Below are 25,523 nucleotides of genomic sequence, written 5' to 3' on the forward strand. Positions count from 1 at the left end.
ATGAGTGTATATTATTACTAAGATTTAAAATAGAAAGTAAAAATAAAAAGATTTCCTTACAGATTGTACATTATCTGGTTAACCTCTAGCTGGAGAGAAAGGGAGAGTTAAGCAAGTGTTGGACGGTTGTGAGTGAGAGTGTTTCCCGGCTTGATTGGATAACCTTTTGAACGGTCGTGTGTGCAAGCATGTACGAGATGATCGTTTGATGGTTCCCGTGACGGTCGGTGGGTGAGAGGGGACAGACAGGTGGGTTTGCGGAGACAGGCCGAGATTGCGATCTGCTTACACAGCCATTGTGGTGGGTTGAGGGCGTGGAACAGCTGCTGCAGAGACGGCGAGCTTAATCACGTGTGCTGGAATAACTTTAAATTTAATCTTTTTCCTTCGTTTTTCTTTCTTCAGCCCTCCCTTCCGTGGGCTTGGCCAGCCGTGGTTGGCGAAGCGATTCTCCTGATAGATTGCTCGCCCACAGGGTGGATGAAGCTGAAGGAGGAGGGAAACAGTAGAGGAGAGGCTACGGCATGGAATAGAAAACGTGCTGGGGGCTGGGGAGGCGAGGGGTAGTGAAGAGGGGATGAAAAGAGGGATTAAATAATAATAGTGGACACAAGACGTAGTTCGAGTTGGGAGAGAAGCGAAATGTTAGGAAAACAAGAGCAAGACCAACCGACTCTTTTACAAACGAAATGCTACATGTCTGAGCATTGAAGTAAACTGAGGAAAGGTGGGGGAGGGAGGTTACTTTTAAAAGTTGTTCACACAGTTCGAAGCACACGGACAGTCACATGACTATGCTGAACATTAAAATGACAAACATTAAATATATAAATATATATGGGTCTACAGTACTTTTATTTCACCACCCCCCCCCCCACCCTTCACGTCTCCATTTCATTGTCTTTCTTTCTCTCTTCTTTCTATTCTCTTCCAAAGCCCCCCACCCACCCCCCCCCCCGTTTCCCTCTTTTCCCATCATTAATCACGCGCTGTCAGGTCGCGCGCCCCGCGGGCGACTCGTGCGCGTTCAATGGTCGATGGTGCGTCGATGCGCATTGTCTGCGCCTGGTTGTGTCTGCCGCCCTCGTGTCGTCCTTTCAAACTAGAGAACATTTGCCACGGACCACCACCCAAAAGAGATGACGTGTATCGGTCACGTGGATTTTCACGAGCTCACATCCACACAATTCTTGCACAGCAGGACTGCAATGGTCCAGGCAAAGCCAAAGGACACTTTGGATGCAAAGGTGGAAAATCTTCAAAGATCTTTACCGGACAAAAACAGGAGCGATGAAATGTAAAAATAAAAACAGGAGGGATTGGAAGTTATAAATAAAAATACAAGTGAAAACAGAAGAAATAAGGGAAAGCAGAAAGAGGGGGGAAAGATACGAAATGTCTGCAGGATTTCTACAAGTCGTACATATCATTAGCATATTAAGGATGGGTGGGAATGAGGTGTAGATGGGAATGAGGAGGGGATGGGAATGAGATGTGGAAGAGAATGAAGTGTGGATGGGAATGAGGTGTAGAAGTCTATAAGCAGTGCATGTCAATAAGGCGTAGATGTAAGTGAGTGTGCATGCAAATAAGGAGTAGATCGATTGAATGTAAATGAGGTGTGGATGTAAATAAGGAGTAGATAGATTGAATATAAATGAGGTGTGGATGTAAATAAGGAGTAGATAGATTGAATGTAAATGAGGTGTGCATGCAAATAAGGAGTAGATAGATTGAATGTAAATGAGGTGTGGATGTAAATAAGGAGAGATTGTCATTGAGGTGTGGATGTAATGAGGTGTGGATGCAAATAAGGAGAGATTGTCATTGAGGTGTGGATGTAATGAGGTGTGGATGTAAATAAGGAGTAGATAGATTGAATGTAAATGAGGTGTGGATGTAAATAAGGAGTAGATAGATTGAATGTAAATGAGGTGTGGATGTAAATAAGGAGTAGATAGATTGAATGTAAATGAGGTGTGGATGTAAATAAGGAGTAGATGGATTGAATGTAAATGAGGTGTGGATGTAAATAAGGAGAGATTGTCATTGAGGTGTGGATGTAATGAGGTGTGGATGCAAATAAGGATTGGCTGTCAATGAGGGGTAGATGAAAATAAGAAGTGGATGTCATTGAGGTGTGGATGTAAATAAGGAGTGGTTGTCATTGAGGTGTGGATGTAAATAAGGATTGGCTGTCAATGAGGGGTGGATATAAATAATGTGTGGATGCAAATAAGGATTGGCTGTCAATGAGGGGTGGATGTAAATAATGTGTGGATGCAAATAAGGATTGGCTCTCAATGAGGGGTGGATGTAAATAAGGAGTGGATGTCATTGAGGATTGGCTGTCAATGAGGGGTGGATGTAAATAATGTGTGGATGCAAATAAGGATTGGCTCTCAATGAGGGGTGGATGTAAATAAGGAGTGGATGTCATTGAGGATTGGCTGTCAATGAGGGGTGGATGTAAATAATGTGTGGAGGAAAATAAGGATTGGCTGTCAATGAGGGGTGGATGTAAATAAGGATTGGCTGCCAATGAGGGGTGGATGTAAATAATGTGTGGATGCAAATAAGGATTGGCTGTCAATGAGGTGTGGATGTAAATAAGGAGTGGATGTAAATAAGGAGTGGATGTCATTGAGGTGTGGATGTAAATTCGGAGTGGATGTAAATAAGGAGTGGATGTCATTGAGGGGTGGATGTAAATAAGGTGTGGATGTAAATAAGGATTGGCTGTCAATGAGGGGTGGATGTAAATAAGCATTGGATGTCATTGAGGTGTGGATGTAAATAAGAAGTGATTGTCATTGAGGTGTGGATATAAATAAGGAGTGATTGTCATTGAGGTGTGGATGTAAATAAGAAGTGATTGTCATTGAGGTGTGGATATAAATAAGGAGTGATTGTCATTGAGGTGTGGATGTAAATAAGAAGTGATTGTCATTGAGGTGTGGATATAAATAAGGAGTGATTGTAATTGAGGTGTGGATGTAAATAAAGATTGGCTGTCAATGAGGGGCGGATGTAAATAAGCATTGGATGTCATTGAGGTGTTGATGTAAATGAGGTGTGGATGTAAATGGTAAATGAGGTGTGGATGTAAAGAAGCATTGGATGTAAATGAGGTGTGGGTGTGAATTCAAGATTTTAAAACCTCAACGAACATGAATCATCCACCAAGGGAGAGATCACCGAAGAGAAGGGATGACTGAAGGTTTTAAAAAGGAAGAAGGTTATACGTATTCTCCACCTCACTAACACCCGAAAACAACAGTGCACTATTGTCACTTCACACGCATTTCCACAAGTTTGGAACGAGGATGAAAAGTTGACACAGAGGATTCGCGAGACGAAAGTTGGAATACTGAATGAATCAGATGGTTGGGAATGTAACTGTTAATTTGAAATTGGTCACTGGCTTTGACACGACTACAATTTCCATTACGGACCCTCCGCATCAAAAACCACAAACATGGAATGAACAGTTTCAAATGGAGCACCTCGTCACCATTAGAGAATTTAAATAGCATCAGAGGAGGTAACAAATGTGAATTGTTGCTCACAGCTTAGTGGCTCGAAGACAGAAGACGTCGTTTACATTTTTTTGTCCGTTTCCATCCCGAGCCCGTTTGGAATCCCGTGCGGACACTGGCAACTTGCTGGTGTGAACAATGTTTGAAAACACTTTGAACATTTAAGAGAAGAGATGTTCAGGGCTTTTTGGGAAGACAAGAGATGGTTTGGGTGTTTCCCAGTGCAGATAAAGAAAAGAGTTTCTTTGAGTGTTTTACAGTGAAGAGTCTGTACGGATGTTTGAAGACGATTGTGTGAATTCGGAAACATGGCCACAAAACATTTCGTAAGCGTAGGAGAAATGCCATGAATCGTCCTTTGACATGTTTTACTGCATTTGGTTTGGCTTTAGCATCTTTTTACATCTTCCAAGGATTGGTGAACAAGCAGCATTCCGGTTTTTTACAGTCACATCTTGTAATTAGCCGTGCATCGAGACCTGCACCAACGACCTTCTAATGCCCATTGGTCGGCACCGTAGGACCACCGAACGGGGCCGACACCCCACGGGGGCAGCGAGACGAGGACGAGGAGGAGAAATGGAATGTGCGAGGGAGGGATGGGCTTAGGTGTCGAGTAGGGGCTCAAGCTTCACAGATTCTGATTATAGGGCTTAGGGATTGGTTTATAAGCATGGACGACGAACGAAACCAAACAAACCTCGATCTTTGTCTTGGTCTCTGGCACAAAATGGCTTGTGAAGGCAGACAAAGCAACTAACCTCCTCCCCCAGCCACTCTCCCCAACCCCACCATCCCCGTGGCCAATGTAACCAGCCAAGCCCACGCCGAAGACCTCTTGTCTGCACGTTTGTTGCGATGCTGAATAAACGTGGAGCGAGCGGGACGCAACTCCTCGCTGTCTCATCTCACCGTCCTGCTGTCTCACCATCGCCGTTGACATTGCAAACATGTGGGATTTGGGGATGTTTTGTTAGGGTGCTAACATTCACACTCACTTGTATAACTCGTGGGCCCGTTGGACCGTTGGAACAAATTTTAATTGGCCTTCACAGCCTTGTTGCATACCTACCTGCTTTTCACCAAACTACCTGCTCCAGCCTTTCACCAAACCCAGATGTGTTGGGCAGGCATTGGGATTATATGTTCGTTATTAAGACTTATTTGGAATTAAAATTCCAGATAAGGTATTGTCGTTGTGCCAGGTCCATCAGTCCATCCATCCGTCCGTCAGTCCATCCGTCTCCTATTTTGACTTCTCCGGCCCAACTGCTGGGCCTCTCTGCCTGAAATTTGGCAGCAAGGTTCCTCCGCTCCTCACTGGTGACGGGATTGCAATGCTCGTTCCAGTCACATGACTTTAAGAATGTCAAAATGATGGACTTAGTAAATTCCTTCAAAAATCTTCTTCTGCAGACCCACTAGTCAGAATGCTTCCAAATTTGAGTTACAACATTACGACAGGGTAGGGATGTTAAATTGTGTAGGCCATGCCGATCATATGAGCAGAAGTGTGTCGACTTTGTCAATTTTTGGGAAAATCACATAAATTCCTTCAAAAATCTTCTTCTGCAGACCCACCAGTCAGAATGCTTCCAGATTTGGGTTACAACATTAGGCCAGGGTAAGGATGTTAAATTGCGGAGATCGTGCCGATCGGGTGATGGGAAGTGTGTGAAAATGGCCCACTTAGTCCATTATTAATAAAATCTCATAATTTCTCCAAACTTCTTTTCCAGATCCACCAGCCAGAATGCTACTAAATTTGGGTTACAACTTTAGGTCAAGGTCCAGATTGGGTTCAGGTCCAGTGGTCCTATTTTTATTATTGCCAAATGATACTACTATTATTATTATTGTTTTAAATGTTATGCATATTAATATATGCTTTGTTACAATGTTATCATTCTTTTTGTTATTTGTTTTGTAATTAGAATGCCATACTGTGGAAGTATGTATGAATTAAGCTGCTCTATACACCTTAATATGGTGTGCATTTAAAACATGGAAATTCTTCCGGATTTTTTGTAGTTAATTAGCCTAATCAACTCAGGAGGTCATGACGATCATTTTGGTAAATCACATTCCACATCAGAATGCTCCAGTAGAACTCCACAAAACACACACACACATACATACATGACTCATCCATTTATAGTCTTAAAGGATCGACAAGGTCTTTTGGGTCCTTGGGGTCTTTGGGATATTTTAGGTGTCCAGGGACTTTTGGATCCTCTGGGCCTTTTGGCTCCTCAGAAACTTTTTGGTCTTCTGGGTCATCTGGGTCTTAGGGGTATTTAGAACCCCAACACCTTTTAGACCCCTTGACCTTTGAGACCACTTCGACCATTTTAAACCTTTTATGCCCTTTGGACCTTTTAACCCCCTTTTTACCCTTAAACCTTTACACCCTTTGGACTATTAAGACCCCAAAGACCCGTTAAAATCCTAAGACCCTCTAAGACCCATAAGACCGTTTATAAATCTAAGACTTTAAAAACCCCTCAGACCCATAATACCCCTAAGATCCTTTGGACCCATAAGACTCCCAATAACCTTTTTGACCCATAAGACCCTTTACAACCCTAAGACCATTAATTACCATTTATAACCCGAAGACTCCTTTAGATCCTTTATAAACCTAAGACACTTTAAGACCCTGAAGAGCCTTTAGACTTTTTATAACCCTTAAACACCCTTAAAACCCCTAAAACCCTTAAATGTCCCAAATACCTTTTCAACTTCAAAGACCAGTAAGACCACTCAAAATAATTTAAGACCATTTAGACCCAGAAGACCCTTTATAACCCTAAGACTGTAAGACCCTAAAGACCCCTTTGACATTTTTATATCCCAAAAAACCCTTCAAGACCCTATGGTCCTCGAAAACCCTTTAGACCCCAAAGACCCTTTAGACTGCTAATAGCCTTTAAGACCCCTCAAATCCTTTATGTCCCCGAAATCCCTTTACGACCCTGAAGACCCCTAAAGACCCTATATAACCCTAAGACCACATAGCTCATGTTACACACTTTAGAATTATTAGATCCTCAGACCTTTTAGAACCCCAAGACCCTTAGACTCCTTTCTACCCTTCACACCTTTCAGACCTTTTAATACCATGTCATACCCTTTGGCCTTTAGACCCTTTTTATACGTTTTAGGACTCTTTAGACCCCTTCAGACAATTCTGACCCTTTAGACCTTAAATTACACTCTTTCGACCCCTGTGACCTTTGAAGATTCTTTAGACCATTTCAACCCTTTGGACAAATTTTGACCTTTTCCAACCTTTCAAGCTTTCGACCTTTAGACCATTTGACTTTTACAACTTTTCAGACTTTTAACCTTTACAACTCGACCATTTAGACCTTTCATTTGTAATCAACGACCTTTCATTTAGTACGTACTTCCATTTATTTGCCACACAAAATACACAACACAAAAGTCCTGGCAAGAGTCTGTAATCTTTGATTCCCCTTTCTTGTTCGTATTGCTGTGTGTAAAGTTATATTATATTCCTTTTCTATTATCTCTTTGGTTTAATAATTGAAACTGCGATCATCTGACATTTCATAGTATATTTTTGTTTTGTAAAATATGTAACACTTTAAAATAAGAACCATTTAAGAGCCGAGGAATTTTTGATTGCGCTCTTACATCATAACCCCATATATATGACCCCCGCCCCCACACTCCCCCATGCTGCTTCAACCAAACGTTTTATCCACATTCGACTCTGAACCTACAAGTATGGCCCCCATGTCGCTCTGACCCCACACATGTACTCTACCCTCATTCCTCGGTATAAACCTCACACGTATTACCTTACCCCCTTGCCGCTATAACCCATCATGTAGTATTACCATCACAGCGTTCTAACTCTACTTGTATAACCCCCTCCCCTCCCCTCCCCCGACGCTACTTTAATCTTTCATGTATTATCCCCACGACCCCACACCGCTTTAAACCCCATGAGTGGGACAAGGGAGCAGAGTAGGAGGTTTTTTGTTTCATTTTTAGAGATTTTCTTTGTCTCTGTTACGGAAGGCTGAATGCCTGTGGAGTGACAGAGTGCTACAGATAGTGTGTTTGGAAGGTGGGGTGCTAGCAGCTGCCTGCGGGGTCAACAAAGGGTCTTGGCCTCACATGGAACCTCTGGCTGGGGTGCCGTAGTGTCGCGGATAGGCCGTTGAGAATCTTGAAAAAGTGACTCTCTCTCTCTTTCTCCGCTTGACTGTCCGAAACAAAGGTTCAATGAGAAATATAACATTTGATGCACTGTCCCTCCATTAATCGAGGTCTCACGAAAGATGTGTAATACTACACTGCAATTCTCTCACGTATAATTGTCACTTTCAATTTTCATTATTTAGCTATATAAACCATGATATGTGACTGTTTAGTGTTCACTTCTGAATTGCACCCAACGGGGCACTAATATTTTCCTTTCACAAATCAGGAGTTTTTTTAAGTGCTGAATAAAATTTCAGTTGTTCCCAACATTTGGTTGACACAAATCTTGGAGGATTGACTCCGTTTACTGCTGTAAGTTCGCTCAAAGTGAAAGCGTAAGCTGAAAAATGGATAAACCTTGACGGGCCATAAAAAGATGTGGCGGAAGTACTGTGACAGATTTTTTTGAATGTAAACGTTCTTTTCACTTATTTGATGCCACATGACCATAACAATTCGTTTTCAGGCCTACTAAATAGGTTAGTAGTTGTTGTTTCATGTTAGATGGTGAAGAGGTGATTCAGCAGGAATTTGGCCACCACAGAAAGTTGATGAAGAGCATACAGTACAGCCAGGTAACCCCATAACCAAAATCAACTGCAATTATGGATTCCACGACTTTGCAGATGATTGAAAGTAAGCTGATAGGTCTGTAGTTAAGGGGATCGGTTTTTGCATCTTGTTTATGTAATCCGGTGATGTTGGCTGTCTTGCAAGCAGAAAGAAGATGACCTCAAGCAAATGATATGGTGAACAGAGTCAAAAGAGGATGTGCAAGAGCAGCGGAGCGGGTTTTTAGGATACGTGACCTGATGCCGTCCGGTCCAGTTGCAGAATCAGTCTCAGCAACAGATCAAAACACCAAGTCCAAATGGGAATTCCTGGACTGTGACAAACAATGAAATGGAGCAACACTGGATGTCCCTTGATCCTGCCCAAGAGGACATTAAAATACGTCCATTGTGGCTGCAAACATAGCCGATGAGAAAACCACCATTGTTCTTGTCATGCAGCTCATTTATTTTGTACTGGCCTTTTTGTGACTGTCACAACACTATCATCACAGTTGAAAAGTCTCGATTGAGAATGTTCGGGATGATAGAGCTTTTGATGATGGATTGTTAAACCTATCTCATGAAAACGAGATTGTCTAAGTTATCTGCAACTGATTGATTGACTGTATTTCATATTTCTAGAACCTTGTTCAGTGGCAAGGCATTAGTACATGTACAGATATCACACCACACGTACATTTGAAAATGCAGTCAATGTGTACCGAAAAATGTGTACGTGCAAAAATGTGTACAGTCAATGTGTACGTGGAAAAAAAAAAAAAAAAACTTTCAAACCGCGTGCCAGAAACAACCACACAGGCCATTCCTTCACTCTCACATGGCCGTACGTGCGTGGTCGTACATGCAAACCAAAAAAAAACTTTCAAACAACCACACAGGCTGTTCCTTCACTCTCGTAAATGACGACTGGATTGGGGCATTGTGTTTCTCTAGAAATGCGCATAAGAAATCGAGAAATTATTAGAATACAGTGTCATCACTATCCAGAAGTCCGTACGTTGTACCCGTAATGGGGAAACGCGGCTGAGGATCTCTTCCCCAACGGCCACACCTACGCAGCAACGTGTCCTGTGAATGGTAATTAAATGGCACATCGGCCATGCCTACGCAGCAACGTGTCCTGTCATTGGTTGGTAAATAAATGGCCATAACTTGGGAAGCACTTGTCCAATTAATATCAAACCTTGAAAAGGCACATACTCAGGTCCCCAGCAATAAACCGGGCAAGTTTCAATTAGATCGGACCAGTGGTTGTCGGGAAACAGCGGTCACAGACACACACACACACACACACACACACACACACACACACACACACACACACACACACACACACACACACACACACACACACACACACACACTGCTGGAATTATAGACAGATACGTACGTGCCCGTATGTACGTAGCCGTACGTGCGTGGCCGTACCTGCAAATATTTTTTTTTAACTTTCAAACCGCGTGCCAGAAACAACAACCGCACAGGCTGTTCCTTCGCTCTCGCGTGGCCGTACGTGCAAACCAAACCCCCCCCACCCCCCCCCCCAAAAAAAAACCTTTCAAAAACCACACAGGCCGTTCCTTTGCTCTCATAAACGACGACTGGATTGGGGCATTGTGTTTATCTATAAATGCGCATAAGAAATCGAGAAATTATTTGAATACAGTAAGTCATCACTATCCGGAAGTCCGTACGTTGTAACCTGTAATGGGGAACGTGGCTGAGGATCTCTTCCCAAACGGCCACGCCTACGCAGCAATGTGTCCTGTGATTGGTAACTAAATGGCGCATCGGCCACGCCTACACAGCAACATGTCCTGTCATTGGTTGGTTAATAAATGGCCATAACTTGGCAAGCACTTGTCCGATTAATATAAAACCTTGAAAAGGCACAAACTAAGGTCCCCAGCAATATACCTGGCAAGTTTCAATTGGATCGGAACAGTGGTTGTCGAGAAACAGCGGTCACAGACACACACACACACACACACACACACACACACACACACACACACACACACATTGCTGGAATTATACATAGACTAGTACGTGCCGGTAAAAAAAAAGAAAAATTATAAATAAATATTCAAACCGCGAGCAACAAACAACAACCACTTAGGCCGTTTCTTCGCTCTCGCGTGCCCGTACGTGCGTGGCCCGGAAATTCACATATTATTCGCAGTTACGATTATTCGCAATTTAGTTTTAATACCCAATTATTCAATTAGCGCCAACGTATTTTACCTTTTCGCAATGTCGTGGCAAGGAAAAACAAAAAGAGAAGAGAAGAGAGAGAAAAAAATTTACTTCCTGGTTCGGAGCATACCAGCACTCTGATGTTACCGAAATTTATGCACTGTCTAATATGAAAACGATCATAACTTGGGGCATTGTGTTTATCTATAAATGCGCATAAGAAATCGAGAAATTATTAGAATACACGAAGTCATCATTATCCGGAAGCCCGTACGTTGTAACCCGTAATGGGGAACGCGGCTGAGCTTCCCTTCCCCATCGGCCACGCCCACGCAACAACGTGTCTTGTCATTGCTTTGGTTAATAAATGGCCATAACTTGGGAAGCACTTGTCCGATTAATATCAAACCTTGAAAAGGCACATCCTCAGATCCCCAGCAATATACCTGGCAAGTTTCAATTAGATCGGACCAGTGGTTGTCGAGAAACAGCGGTCAGACACACACACACACACACACACACACACACACACACACACACACACACACACACACACACACACACACACACACACACACACATTACTGGAATTATAGATAGATGTATGTGTGGACAAATATATAATTAATATTATTCATTTAAAATTTAAGTTAGGGGTTAGGGTTAAATACTCACTCAAATGTATTTTTTTTAATTTAAGTTAGGGTGAAATACTCACTCCAATGTAAGTTAGGATGAAGTACTCACATCAATGTATTTATTTAAAATTTAGGTTAGGGTTAAATATTCAAAAAAATACAAATACCTGTGTATGTATTTTGAAAATTGATAGGTTCTGGACGTGTACACTCAGGCCTAATCAATGTGTGTAGGCGTGTGTGTATGTGTTGGTGTATGTCTGTGTGTATGTTTGTGTTGTCTGTGTCTGTGTGTCTGTGTGTGTATGTCTGTATGTATGTGTTTATGTGAGTGTATGCCTGTGTGTTTGTGTGTGACTAGATGACAAATGGGGTTTCTGGGACTCCCATTCAAATGAATGGGGGTAAAGGGAAAAACTTTCTGACCCAAATGCTAAAAGCTCAAAATAGGAGACTAATTTTCTCCCCACCTCTCCCCTTCCCTCCCATACAAGCAAATGTAAAATTGAGACAATGAAAGATTGAGACTTAATGATTAAAGCACTTCTTCCCACCAACATAATCACAGTCCTTTTATATTTTCATTCCACTCAAAGAGCGAACCAACAAATATTTGTCCATGTTCTACTTAAGGGAATAACTTAATTTTCTTATAACATTCATTTCCATTGAGTATATTCACAAAGAATAACTTGGAACTTGGTTCTTGGTTTAAGTGTCTTTGTTGTGCAGAAATGCTCAAAATCATTTGAAGAAAGCTGTTTTAAAATGAGTCCGTCTGGAGTCAGCCAAGTTCCCTCGCCCGAAGCAAAAATGTGACTCATTTCCTATGTGAGACACACCCTGAAAAACCCGTTGTTGTGTAATCTCCCATGATGTCATCAATTCGAGGCTATTTATTGTCAAAGCGAACTTCGTTCTTATTCAGTCTTACTGAGAGAATTTTGAATCTTATTCAGAGAATGGAGCATTTAGAAGAGAACTCTGACCTTGCAGATCAATCGTTTTCACAAGATGAGAGGTGAGATCCTTGAACCATTCATTATTTGTTGTTTTATACAGAATTAAATCACTATACAACCAATAATTATTGTATGTATTTTTCTAAAAGGTTGTCCCCAATAAGAACATCGTTGATAACTGATCTGGAACAGGAGGCCTTTGAATAACATGATGAGTGGCAAAAAATGAATGACTTCCTTAAAGACATTCAATCGTTCAGAAGATAATTGAATGACATTTCTGTTGGCTGGAAAGAACTCCTCTCACGTCCTCTAACCCTGAATGAGTCGAGTCAAAGATGAGAAATGATCCGTGTGTGTGTGTGTGTGTGTGTGTGTGTGTGTGTGTGTGTGTGTGTGTGTGTGTGTGTGTGTGTGTGTGTGTGTGTGTGTGTGTGTGTGTCTGCAACATGAGGCTCCACAGCACAAACCAGCAAACTGATTATTTTTCAAATGGTAGTCCTTCAAAAATAGGGTGTCTATTTACCATCATTTTTTATGAGGAGCGCCAGTTGGCAAAATACGCAATAGGAAAAATCTTGCCAGGCAGAGGAACAATTGTATGTGAACCAATACGTCTTGGCAATGAATCTTCGTCGGTGGATCGGTCAGAATGAAAAGCATCGTATCCAGCGCTTCGATCCTCGCGAATCCCTCGTCGCCTACCGGCTTGTCTCTGTCTTTGTCTCTCTCTCTGTCTGTCTCTCCCTCTGTCTATCTCTGTCTCTATGTCTCTGTCTATGTCTCTCTTGAGTGTTGACTCATTATTTTTTATTTTTATTTTTCAGTTTAAACACCTGTCTGGATGAATCAAACACACAACTTAATCTTCTGGAGGAATCTGACATGACACTCAATCTTCTGGAGGTAAATTTTACATTTATTATTTTATTAATATCATAATATAATCATCTTTATATACCCCAATTGTTCTTCCCTTTTTGTTTTGAACAGAATATGTTGACCGAGTTTCAAAATCACAAACTATCAGACTGCTGCGAAAGCAGATTTTGTTCAATGTTTGTAATGTTGTTTTATTATGTATGCTTTCCTTATAATTATCTGATTTTGAATTACAAGTAAAGAATAAAGGATATGTAAAGGGGAGGGGGGGTTGGGGTTGGGGGAGGGTTAGGGTTGGGGGGTAGGTGCGCTCCCCCAACGACCCACCACCCCCTCATCCCTCTCCCTCCCCGTGTGTGTTTGGGGAAGGGAGGGGGTGGGATGAGGGGGGTGGTGGGTCAAAGGTGGGGGCATACAGCGGGGTGGGGCTTGTGTGGGTGGAGCTTGTGTGGGTGGGTCAAAGGTGGGGGCGCACAGGGGGGTGGGGCTTGTGTGGGTGGGTGGGGTTTGCGTGGATGTGGCTTTTGTGAGTGGGGTTTGTGTGGGTGGGGTTTGTGTGGGGTGGGTGGGGCTTGTGTGGGTGGGGCTTAGTGGGTGGAGCTTGTGTGGGCGGAGGCAAAAGAGGCGGAGTTAAAAAGGGGTGGAGTCAAATCTTTTTTGTTTTTTTTCAATTTATCTTTGTCTTTTGTAATTCCTGTGAATAAAATGAACCTAAAAGCTCTTCCCCCTTTAAATCACGTAATTTGTAAGTCCAAGGGTTGTTTTTATTCCCGCGCTTTTGAAGAAAAGCAGGAATATTGTGATTGTCTCCGCCGTCCGTCCGTCTGTCTGTCTTACCCTGTAACTCCTCCTACACCGTTTGAAATAAGAACTTGAAACTTTGGGACATAGTAGATATATGTATGGGGAAGTGCACAACACTTTCGGATTTTTGATATGACCCCGAGGGGCCGGGCCAGAGGGGTTGGGGTCATGGGGGTCGATTAAAAAAAATTGTCTTATAGCTTTTTAAATCAAACATATTCATGAGTTATACATTTAACAACATATTTTTTTAAACACATGATGATCAGAGGGTGCTTGGGGGGAAGGGGTGCTTAGCGGATAGGGGGTCAAAATAGCTCCTACACCGTTTAAGATAGGAACTTGAAACTTTGGAACATAGTAGATATATGTATGGGGAAGTGCACAACACTGTTGAATTTTTGATATGACCCCTTGGGGCCGGGCCAGAGGGGGTGGGGTCATGGGGGCTGATATTTTTAAGTGTATTTACCATTGTACATGGTAAATTATTTTATAAACAACTTACTTATGTGGCCCCCATGAGTGAGAAACAGTCACAGGTTTTACTGTATTTATCCAATTGATTATGAATAATTATAATTAATATTATACACAGTTCATTCCTATGATTAAATTGATGCAGAGTTCTATATTGCTGGACAGTGTTAAATTAATGTTTCATGAAATGTTGACATGCTTGCAATGACTTCTGATTTAGTCAACATAGTAAGTCTTTGGTCATAAAGCACATCAAATAGAAAAGAATAGTCAATCCATTTTGCAAGATAAAATTTCACCTAGCGTTAATGGGACAAAGCAGTGTGCGCGGGAATATGCGATGGTGTGCCATCGACAACGTAGTTCTAGTTTCAATTTATCTTTGTCTTTTGTAATCCCTGTGAATAAAATGAACCTAAAATCTCTTCCCCCTTTAAATCAAATAATTTGTACCGACATCAAGAATTTTAAAAAGTTAATTTGTCCATCGCTTGGTATAACCTTTTTCAAAATGAGATTTCCACCTGTATATTCTTACTATAACACCAACTTTAAACTTAGGCTTTCTGACTAATCTCTTTTTCATACTTAAATTTTGTAAATGTTTCTGATGGCTTAGTTTTCGTTGAGGTATGAATCGTGCCGTTGTACTTATCTACAATGTCCTGAATTAAAGATAACCATTGTTGAGAACCGAGTTGAGTGAATTTTTTGTAGAGTCTCTCTTTTAAAGTGCGATTTAAACGCTCAATAACAACCACTTTTCCTTCATTAAAGGTGCTGTATAATTTAATGTTGTTATTTTTAAGAAAATTCATAAATGTTTTGTTGTAGAACTCTGTAGCCTCATCAGTCCACAATTTTTGAGGTTTTCTCTTGCTTTTATTGAATATCTGTTGGAAAGCTAACATAAGAGTATTACCTGTTTTGTTTTTCAAAGGGACAACCCACGCATATCTACGCCTCAAATCAATAACGGTTAAAGCATACTTGTACCCCTTATCATAATTCAGTTCAATTAAATCAGCGGACCAGATATAATCAACTTCCTTGGAATAAACCTTCCTTCTATGAAACTTTGTGATTATTGGTTTATGTAATTCATTAGCTAATTGCTCTTCAATCTTAATGACATCATTAGAGCTTATAAGTTTTTTGAATTTCCAAGCCCAAGTTTCAATTTAGCACTGACCATCTTCTTCACGATGAACCTATCAACTTTTTCTCTCAAGGTTGGATTTTGCATCATAGACAAATTATACAACATTTCTCTATCGGCTTCATGTTTTTCTTCCGACGTTGTGCTATTTCCATAATCAATGTTGTGCCTCATGCACACTTCATCAACCCTATTGATAGGTTTGCTCCACGGTTTAGGATTGTCAGCCTCATCTAATCTTTTATTCAAGTTTATTCCTGGACGACAGAAAGAATACTCTGGAAGATGTAATTCCCCTGGTATTCCAGTTGTTGTAAGTTTACTTCCTGATAAAAACTTTTGTATATCTCCCCCTCGTTTGTGTTTGGTGATGAATTCACTCTTTTTTGAGCCACACACCGAACATGTACCTTTTTGTATAACCCCATCATTTTTACTTTAAACATACGAGATATTTTTACTCTTGTTTTTCTTTTTACAGTTTAGACAATAACTCATTTATTTATGTGAAAAATTCCGACAGAATGCGAAAACCTTTTTAGTTTCCAACATGCACATTTGAATCTTAATTGTTAAAACATAAAGGATCCTGAGAAATGTCTTCACTCTCTCCTCCATTTATTTTAGAAAAAAAATGTAAAACTTTAATCAAAGCCAATAACACCAACATCATCAATTATATAATCTTTTCCTTCTTTCTCTCCTTTATCTCCACTTTCTCGTTTACATCTTCTCCCTGAAACCGATGTTAATAGTCTTGATGCATATATTTCTAATAGACTTGCGAATTCTTTGTTTTCCTCCTCAGTGCGTTGAGATTAATTTATTTTCTGGAATACCTTTGATCTTTTTATAATCTCACTGGTTTTCATATTTTTATATTTATTTATTCTCTCTTTCCTCCCTCTCCCTCTCCTCCTTCTCTCTCTCTCTTCTCCCTCTCATCCTCTCTCTTCTCAGTTTCTTCAACTCCTTCCTCATCCCTTACCTTGAACCACTTTCACCCCATAGAATATCATACATATATTCATCTGGATGACTTCATATTTCTGCAGCCAAATATTTTTTTTTACAACAGGAAACCAACAAAATTTCTTCTGATTTTCTAAAAGAGCCTTGTGTTTTCTTAACTTTAAAATTCTTTCATTATTTAACATTTTAGTTAAATCCAAAGTTGTTGGTTTATTAACATCCGTTATAAAGCCAGTCTTTTATTGAAAATACCTCATTCTTATGTTGGAGAACATATTTATTAAAATACTGAATACCCTTTACTTGAAGGTATGCTTGGACACAGAAATGATAATTTTCTTGAAGCCTTCTTGCTGTCATTTATGTATCAGAAATATGTGACAGATTAATATAATGACAGGAAATACCTCCACATCTTCCCATCGTTAAATCAGTTTGTATTCCATTACTTATTATATATAATCCTGTTCTTTGTGTTTTCATGATATAAACTATGGCAAAACCATTATTGATTTTACACTTATTAAATTCTTTTATTTGTTGTTTGCTAATCGTGCTTCCACAAAACTCATTCTCGGCACCAAGTGGATAATATTCTTCCTTACAGGACTAATTTAATTGTTTCAGGTCTTCTAGGTTAATTTTAAATGACCAATTATACCCTAACTCAATCATATTATATCCCAATTGTTCTATTCCTATACAAACGATACGCCCTTCTTTATAAAATTTTATTTTAATTGGAACTGTGAATTCTGTATGACCCGGAGATAAAATCAACACTTGTGTATCTTTGGAATACACAGCCATTTTATTTAAGGATATATATTGTGATAAATCACTTATAGTACAGGCATTTTAGCAGAAGTATTTGGTCAACCTCCCACAAATTGAAACAAAAGCAAACTCAACAGATTTTGATTCCTGGATATGTCCTCAGTGACAGAAAAAAGTCCTAAGGGATCCTCCGTGGGGAAAGTCCTGAAATCATGGAAATCCAATATGGCCCCCACCCGGCTTTGGGGAAAATGAGAAAATTGTAAAGATTGATATTTTCACATGTAAATACATGTTTTTCTGCATTCTAATTGTTTCTTGTAATGGTCAGTATATTGATATACAAGAATAAATATAAAAAAGTGAAATGTATTGAGGGTAAAATAAAAAAATTAGAGGTTTTTTGTCCCGAAAAAAATTATATTTACCTGATACTGATTTTGGCTCCTGGACAAAAAAAAATAAGAAACGTTGAAGACACAAGATGAAATCAAGTCTCTGGCAATACAATATAATTATGTAAATCATTGAAACATGACAAAATTCACAATTCCACTCGGGGAAATCACATCTGCCTGACGAAGGTTTCGAAATGAAAATGAAAATTCGCATTAAACTCAGAAACTGCATCCATTATAAACTTACTATACATGTTGAGAAAAATCAAGCGTATTAAAGTTAGAACTCGACAATGTCGTCATCATCCTCATCATTGTCACATGGAGTGTTTGTGCAGCCAGAGCCCCTGCAGTTTCCACAAGCTGGAGTGCACTCAATGTTGTGCTTCTTGCATGTGCATCTCATGGTGCTACATTCAGCCTGGCAGTTGCACCTTATTATGACATGTACCATCTTTTCAGGAGCTGGAGCTATTGATGTCTGAAGTGGCACAAATCAAAGACCACCTTCAGAAGCATGCCGATTCTGCAAAGATATCTTCTAGAACTGGGTTCAGTATATGGACATGCTAGACATTCTACGCAAATACATCCAGGCAGAGCGCACTGGGAACTGGGCACTACATCTACAGGCCATCCGGGAAATGCTGCCTTACCTGGCAGCCTCGGGCCACAACCTGGATGCCAAATCTGCGAGGGTGTATCTGTAGCAGATGTCCAACCTCAAAACTCAACATGCCAATGTCCAACAACGTTTTGATGAGGGGTTCCATGTGGTTCGACGAAGTGATTGCCTGTGGGCAGGTCTTTCATCTGACCTGATCATCGAACAAGTTCTGATGAGAAGTTTGAAGACCAGCGGGGTGCTCACACGAGGGCGAGGAATGACAGAGCAACAACGGCTGATATGGCTACTATCAATGCCTGCCTGTGCAGAAATAAACCAGGTAATGCACGAGCTCACAGGTGTGAACTACAACACTGGAGAGCAGAAGAAGGACATGACCAATGCAAGACAATCTCGTGACTGGAAGGACACACTATCAGCTCTTCAGTATTTACAGGAACGGAATCCGTTCAGTAGTGATCCACGTCTGAGGAACATTGCCACTGGAGCTCATGCACACCCCACCGTCAACGTCGATACAGCACATGCTGTAGGAGCCAAAATATTGAAATCTATGGATGGGACAACACCTGCCGAGTACACATTTAAGAGGAAATACCAAGTTGTCACTCTCGGCATGAAGTCATCTGTCAAGATTGATGGAGAACAATTCCAGGTTGACCCACAACTCCTCTTCCAGAGATTGATCACTGTTGCACAGACAGCAGAAGAACAGGAGTCGGCCTTCAAATATGAACTGTGCAGCTATCCACCAGCCCTCTTTGATTTCTCTCTTCAGCTCCAAGAAGCACACAAGCCAGTCTTTGCTGATGCCATCTGGGATCTTCTTGGATCCGATGTCCCAGCCGATATCCCCAATGATGGGCAACAGTATGTTTTGGATGGCGGGGCACTTGTTCAACGCATTCCATGGTCTCGTGGATCTACATACAGAGACATATGCCACCAGTACACTGGTTATGTAACGAAGAAGTACGGAGATGCCATAGTCGTGTTTGATGGTTATGAGAGTACCAACACGAAGGACATGACACACCAGAGACGGTCAAAAGGGAATGCTCGCACTACTGTGACATTTACAGCTGACATGCGTCTCACAATGAAGAAGGAACAGTTTCTTGCCAATAGGCAGAATAAACAGCGATTTATTTGTATGTTGAGTGAAGAGCTTCAGAAGAAGAACTGTGAGACACACCATGCCTCAGGGGATGCTGATCTCCTGATTGTACTGAAGGCCGTGCAGTCTGTTACTGTCACCAACACTGTGTTAGTTGGTGATGACACAGACCTCCTCATCCTCCTATGCTACCATGCAAGCTTAGAATCCCATGACCTCTTCTTTTGTCCCGAGCCAAAGAAGAACACGAAGAAGCCCAGCATCTGGAACATCAAGGCTACAAAGAAAATGATTGGTACAGACATATGCAAGCACATACTGTTTCTACATGCAGCTCTTGGGTGCGACACGACATCTCGTCTTCATGGGATTGGAAAGGGAGCTTCCCTCAAAAAGTTCAAAGCAAACAACACATTCTGTGAGCAGGCCAAGGTTTTTGATACATATCCAGCTTCCTTATGTGATGTGGCAGATGCAGGAGAAAAAAACATTGGTGATAATCTACAACGGAAAGTCAACTGACACCCTGGACACTCTCCGGTATCATCGGTACTGTGACAAGGTGGCTTGGAGTTCTTCTCACGTGCAACCACAGATGCTACCACCAACATCAGAAGCAGGAAAGTATCACAGCCTGCGCATGTATCTGCAAGTCCAAGAATGGAAGGGATATGCAGATGAACTTCTTCCGACAGAGTGGGGTTGGCAGAAGTGTGACGAGGGTTTTGTGCCACTTCAGACATCAATAGCTCCAGCTCCTGAAAAGATGTTATGTGTCATTAGGTGCAACTGCCAGGCTAAATGTAGCACCATGAGATGCACATGCAAGAAGCACAACATTGAGTGCACTCCAGCTTGTGGAAACTGCAGGGACTCTGGCAGCACAAACACTCCATGTGACAATGATGAAGATGATGACGACATTGTCGAGTTCTAACTTTAATACGCTTGATTTTTCTCAACATGTATAGTAAGTTTATAATGGATGTAGTTTCTGAGTTTAATGCGAATTTTCATTTTCATTTCGAAACCTTCGTCAGGCAGATGTGATTGCCCCGAGTGGAATTGTGAATTTTGTCATGTTTCAATGATTTATATTGTTATATTGTATTGCCATAGACTTGATTTCATCTTGTGTCTTCAACATTTCTTTTTTTTTTGGTCCAGGAGCCAAAATCAGTATCAGGTAAATATAACTTTTTTCGGGACAAAAAATTGACATTTTTGGACAAAAAAGCTGTAATTTTTTATTTTACCCTAAATACATTTCACTTTTTTATAATTATTCTTGTATATCAATATACTGACCATAACTAGAAACAATTAGAATGCAGAAAAACATATACTTACAGATTAAAATATCAATCTTTACAATTTTCTCATTTTCCCCGAAGCCTGGTGGTGGCCATATTGGATTTCCATGATTTCAGGACTTTCCCCCCGGAGGATCCCTTAGGACTTTTTATCTGTCATTGAGGACATGTCCAGGAATCAAAATCTGTTGAGTTTGCTTTTGTTGCAATTTGTGGGAGGTCATCCGACATTTTGACTGTACTTGAAATGAGAACGAGAGAAGAACCTTCTATTCAGAGTGTAGGCTTTATTCCATTTGATTGAAGCCGCTTCTACGGGCACATCAGGGGATACAGGTGCAGCAAGGAGTACATAAGCAGTAAGGTATACACGTGCAACTAATCACCGCAAAATAAATCAGTATAAGCACGGAGTCCGATATACTCTCAATTCTCACCATTCAACGAGCACCAAGTGAACCGCCGCCGTAAACGACAATGCCCCTGGGACAATCGCCCCCGACCGAGCGGAACCTTAGCTTTATCTATTCCGTGCTCGAGCCGTGCAACATGTGATCACACGTCACGACCTTCAATTCACCACATTTTCCCCGTCTTTAAAATGTAACTAGAGGCCCAACTAACGCACCATGATTACTTCAGCGCTACAGGAGTATACATTTCAAGCAACGCGAACTATCTAAACTACAGAAGCATACATGCCAAGCAGTGAGGATTATTTTTAGTTGTAGGAGCATGGTAATGAGCATCAATATATTATGTAACGAGCATATAGGAGCATGAGCATCGAGGATGCCGATAATCCCCTTTACAGATTGAGTCGGTGAGGGGGTATTATCCGTCGACCTCTCCGGGAGTAAATGGCGGTTTCACTTGAGGGAGGCTTCCGATCCTCTTGGTGAGCCTCGACTCGTGCCGGGGATGACTCCCCGATCGCTCTCGGGTGGAACGCGGCAGCTCCGTCGCCACCATTCTCGGGTGGAGTTCCTGGGGGGGGGGGGAACACCTGGGGAGGGGATGTCAGAGGGAGGAGTGCCAGATAGTGGTGTACCTGCGGGAGGAGTACCTGAGGGAGCCAAATGGCGAACCGACACAGTGGTCTCCCTGCCATCTGGGAGCCTGACATGAGCATACTCTGGATTAGTATCGATGAGTTCGACCCCCTCCACCATGGGTTCATACTTGCTTTGTTGTACCGGGCGTTTCATGAACACTGTTCCGGGATGGGTTAGCCAGTTGGGCACTGTTTGACCGTCAACATAACGTCGCTGGTGAGTAAACATTCGTTCGTGAGGAGTTGCATTTGTGGACGTGCAGAGCAGAGAGCGTATGGAATTCAGAGCGTCGAGAAGGGTAACCTCCCACCGCTCGGGGCCCAGTCCTCTCGATTTCAACGCCAGAGTTACGGCTTTCCAAATAACTCCATTATATCATTCCACCTGCCCATTACCCTGTGGGTTGTAACCCGTCGTTCGACTAGTTGCTATGCCGTGCTCTAATAGGAATTGTTTTAGCCCGGCCGACATGAAACACGGCCCTCTGTCTGAATGTATGTACGAAGGTTTCCCAAACATAGCGAAGAGGTCAGACAGACATTTCACGACAGTGCCCGAGGTCATATCCGAGCACGGAAATGCGAAAGGGAACCTTGAATATTCATCAACAACAGTGAATATGTATCTGTTGTCTGTCTCGGTCGGCAGGGGCCCTTTGAAGTCAATGTTTAGTCTCTCGAAGGGAGAAGTGGCCTTGATCAATCTGCCAGAAGCCGCGCCATAGAATCTGGGTTTTAGTTCAGCACAAACAGGGCATGAAGCATTCATTTGTTTAATATCTTCGATAGAATAGGAAAGGTTTTGTCTGCGCACGGAATGTGCCATTCTGGTTACCCCCGGGTGGCAGAGACACATGGAGGTCTTGCAAAGCCCGACTGATTGTCGCCGAACAGTAGACCCGAGAGAAGGTGTCTGCAGCAGGGTTTTCCCTCCCGGGCCGGTAAACTATGTCATAACTATAGCAGGCTAGGTCTATCCGCCATCTCATAATTTTTTCATTCTTAATTTTCCCGTTATTTTTCCCATCAAACATGAATGCCACGGATCGTTGGTCCGTGACGAGCGTTAAATGGTTTCCCAGTAAATAGTGTCTCCATTTATGTAGGGCTTCGACAATGGCGTACGCTTCCTTCTCTATCGCTGAGTGTCTCTGCTCGCTTCCAGAGAGAGTTCTCGAGAAGAACGCGACGGGTCGCCCAGACTGATTAAGCGTAGCAGCTATCGCGTGATCAGAAGCATCTGTTTCCACCACGAAGGGCACCGAGCTATCGATCGATAATACCACGGAATTACTGATATCATCTCTGAGGCTGTGGAAAGCTTTTACAACAGCGGCATCTGGTGGGAAGTTTTTGCAATGCACTAGGGGATGTATTTTCTCAGAGTATTGGGAAATCCATCTTGCATAGTAAGCGAACATGCCGATCACCCGGCGCATTGTCTGCAGGTCCTGAGGTGGGGGTAGCTCACGAAGTGGGCGCAATCGTTCAGGATCAGGCTTAATCGTGCCGTCGGCTATTGTGTAGCCGAGAAGGTCAATTGACCTTGCCGAGAATACGCATTTCTCGTAGTTGAGGGTCAGATTATATTTTCTAGCAATGCTCAAGAATCTGTCCAGATTCATATCATGTTCCCCCTGATCCCTACCGCACACTGTGACATTGTCCACGTAAACAAAAGTGTCTTTGAGGTTTTCATCTGAGATGATGTCGTCCATAACTCGTTGGAAGCAAGCTACTCCATTCGTGGCACCGAACGGAATCCTCCTGAATTGGTAGAGGCGTCTACCTGCCTGGAATGCGGTGTAAGGTTTGTCTTCCTCTCGGATGGGAATTTGATGATAGGCGCTTCGCAAATCGATGGTGCTGAATATCTTATAATTGGCCACGCGTTCGACCATCTCGTCTATGCGCGGCAAAGGGTAGGCATCGAGTTGGGTGAAACGATTGACCGTTTGGGAATAATCGACAACCATTCATTTCTTATGATTCTGATTGGCGGTGACCAACACCTGTGCGCGCCATGGCGAATCGCTCGGTTCTATAATTCCTTCTTCCAGTAATCGCTTGGTCTCTGAAGTGATGAAGTTCATATCAGCAGTGGTATATCGCCGCGATTTGATCGCTATCGGTTTACAGACCGGCGACAAGTTAGCAAACAGCTGGGGGGGACGTTACCTCTGCGGTGGTCAAAGCATTTAAAATTAGACGAGGTTTGCTTCCTCCAAAGGGTATTTCGACGCTCGTGTGCTGCTTGAGGACATTATGACCCAGAATTACGTCTGCGCATAAATCACGAAGCACCAGTACCCTTACATCCCGATGCGTGTACCCTTTTACGTCCAATTCAACATTGCAGTACCCTCGTACGCGGGACTGTAGTGATGTGGCGGCCATGCATACCGTATTGTCTGTCGGGTGGATCTTCCATTTCCTGCCCTTCACTAGCGAGCTGTTGACGAAACTTTCAGAGCTACCAGTATCAATCAGAGCCTCAGCCATATGCCCGTTAATTCGTACGTTGATGATAGCCTTGGATAGATTCCCCGGTGAGGCTGCAGTTAGTTTCTTTTGTGAGTAGAGAGCCGCAGAAGTGGGTTTATTTCTCCTTAGAGTAGATTTACATACCCTGGCATAATGCCCTTTCTTGTCACAATTCATGCATGTGGCATCTCTGGCGGGGCATTTGTGGCGGAGGTGTCTTTTGTACCCACAAAAGAAGCATTTACCAACCGGAGTAGTTGCTGAGGAGTTTGACGAGGTCTGGGTATCCGACTCCTCGGGTTTTTCTCCATCCCCTGTGTCAGGCTGTGTCTGTGTCTGTGGGGTTCCTTGAGTTTCCACCGTAGCGGCGTTCATTAGCAGCATCGGTGTCCCAAATGACTCAGATTGCTGCTGAGCTGTATCCATCGCTCGAGCCTGGTCGACTACCTTTTCAAGAGTGGGTTGCGCTTTCTCTAGTAAGCGTTGCCGTATGTGGGCTGATCTGAGTCCTTGGATAAATGCCTCTCGGGTCACTTCATTTCGGTGTTCCTCGGCGTTTACGGCCCGGAAGCTGCCGTCTTTTCCCAGCTGTTTCAGAGCTTGCAGGAACTGATCGATTGTCTCCCCGGCTGCTTGCTTGCGTGTGTTGAGAAGATGTCGTATGTATACCTCGTTCTTGCGCTTCACGTAGAGCGCCTGCAGCACGTCGATCGCTGCTTCGTAGGTGTCACACTCCGAGAAGAGCCTGTATATGCTGGGCGAGACATGATTCACAAGGGCGGCCAATTTGTCGGCTCCCTCTTCGATGATGGTCAGATAGTGTGAGAAGGAACGGAACCAATGCGACCATTTAATTTCTGAGTCAGTCGCGTTTGGGTCTGCGTCGAACCTCTCTGGTTTGTAGATCTTGTCCATCGTTGGTTGAGAGAGCCGAGAAAACCAAATGGAATAAATTGAAATGAAAACGAGAGAAGAACCTTCAGAGTGTAGGCTTTATTCCATTTGATTGAAGCCGCTTCTACGGGCACATCAGGGGATACAGGTGCAGTAAGGAATACATAAGCAATAAGGTATACACGTGCAACTAATCACCGCAAAATAAATCAGTATAAGCACGGAGTCCGATATACTCTCAATTCTCACCATTCAATGAGCACCAAGTGAACCGCCGCCGTAAACGACAATGCCCCCGGGACAATCGCCCCCGACCGAGCGGAACCTTAGCTTTATCTATTCCGTGCTCGAGCCGTGCAACATGTGATCACACGTCACGACCTTCAATTCACCACAGTACTATTAATCTCACCAA

The 25,523-nt window shown here is 42.5% G+C and overlaps 1 protein-coding gene and 1 long non-coding RNA gene across 3 annotated transcripts in view; one reads left to right on the forward strand and one right to left on the reverse strand.

The window, feature by feature from the left end:
- The window catches only part of LOC147010868 (uncharacterized), a 71,100-nt gene that overhangs the window by 18,998 nt on the left and 26,579 nt on the right, over positions 1-25,523 (forward strand). For both annotated transcript variants that reach the window (XR_015052593.1, XR_015052594.1), the window contains exon 3: positions 12,974-13,052. This is a non-coding gene — a long non-coding RNA (uncharacterized LOC147010868). The remainder of the gene's footprint in view (positions 1-12,973; positions 13,053-25,523) is intronic.
- The window catches only part of LOC147010869 (uncharacterized), a 60,311-nt gene continuing 55,070 nt past the window's right edge, over positions 20,283-25,523 (reverse strand). Inside the window, exon 2 of the mRNA XM_085860656.1 lies at positions 20,283-25,232. Within this exon, the coding sequence (XP_085716782.1) occupies positions 23,882-25,129 (1,248 nt within the window). The 5' untranslated portion in view covers positions 25,130-25,232 and the 3' untranslated portion in view covers positions 20,283-23,881. The remainder of the gene's footprint in view (positions 25,233-25,523) is intronic.

This window comes from Eptatretus burgeri, chromosome 16, assembly GCF_056783735.1.
Source record: "Eptatretus burgeri isolate ZD-2024b chromosome 16, Ebu_testis_v1, whole genome shotgun sequence".
Lineage (NCBI taxonomy): Eukaryota > Metazoa > Chordata > Myxini > Myxiniformes > Myxinidae > Eptatretus > Eptatretus burgeri.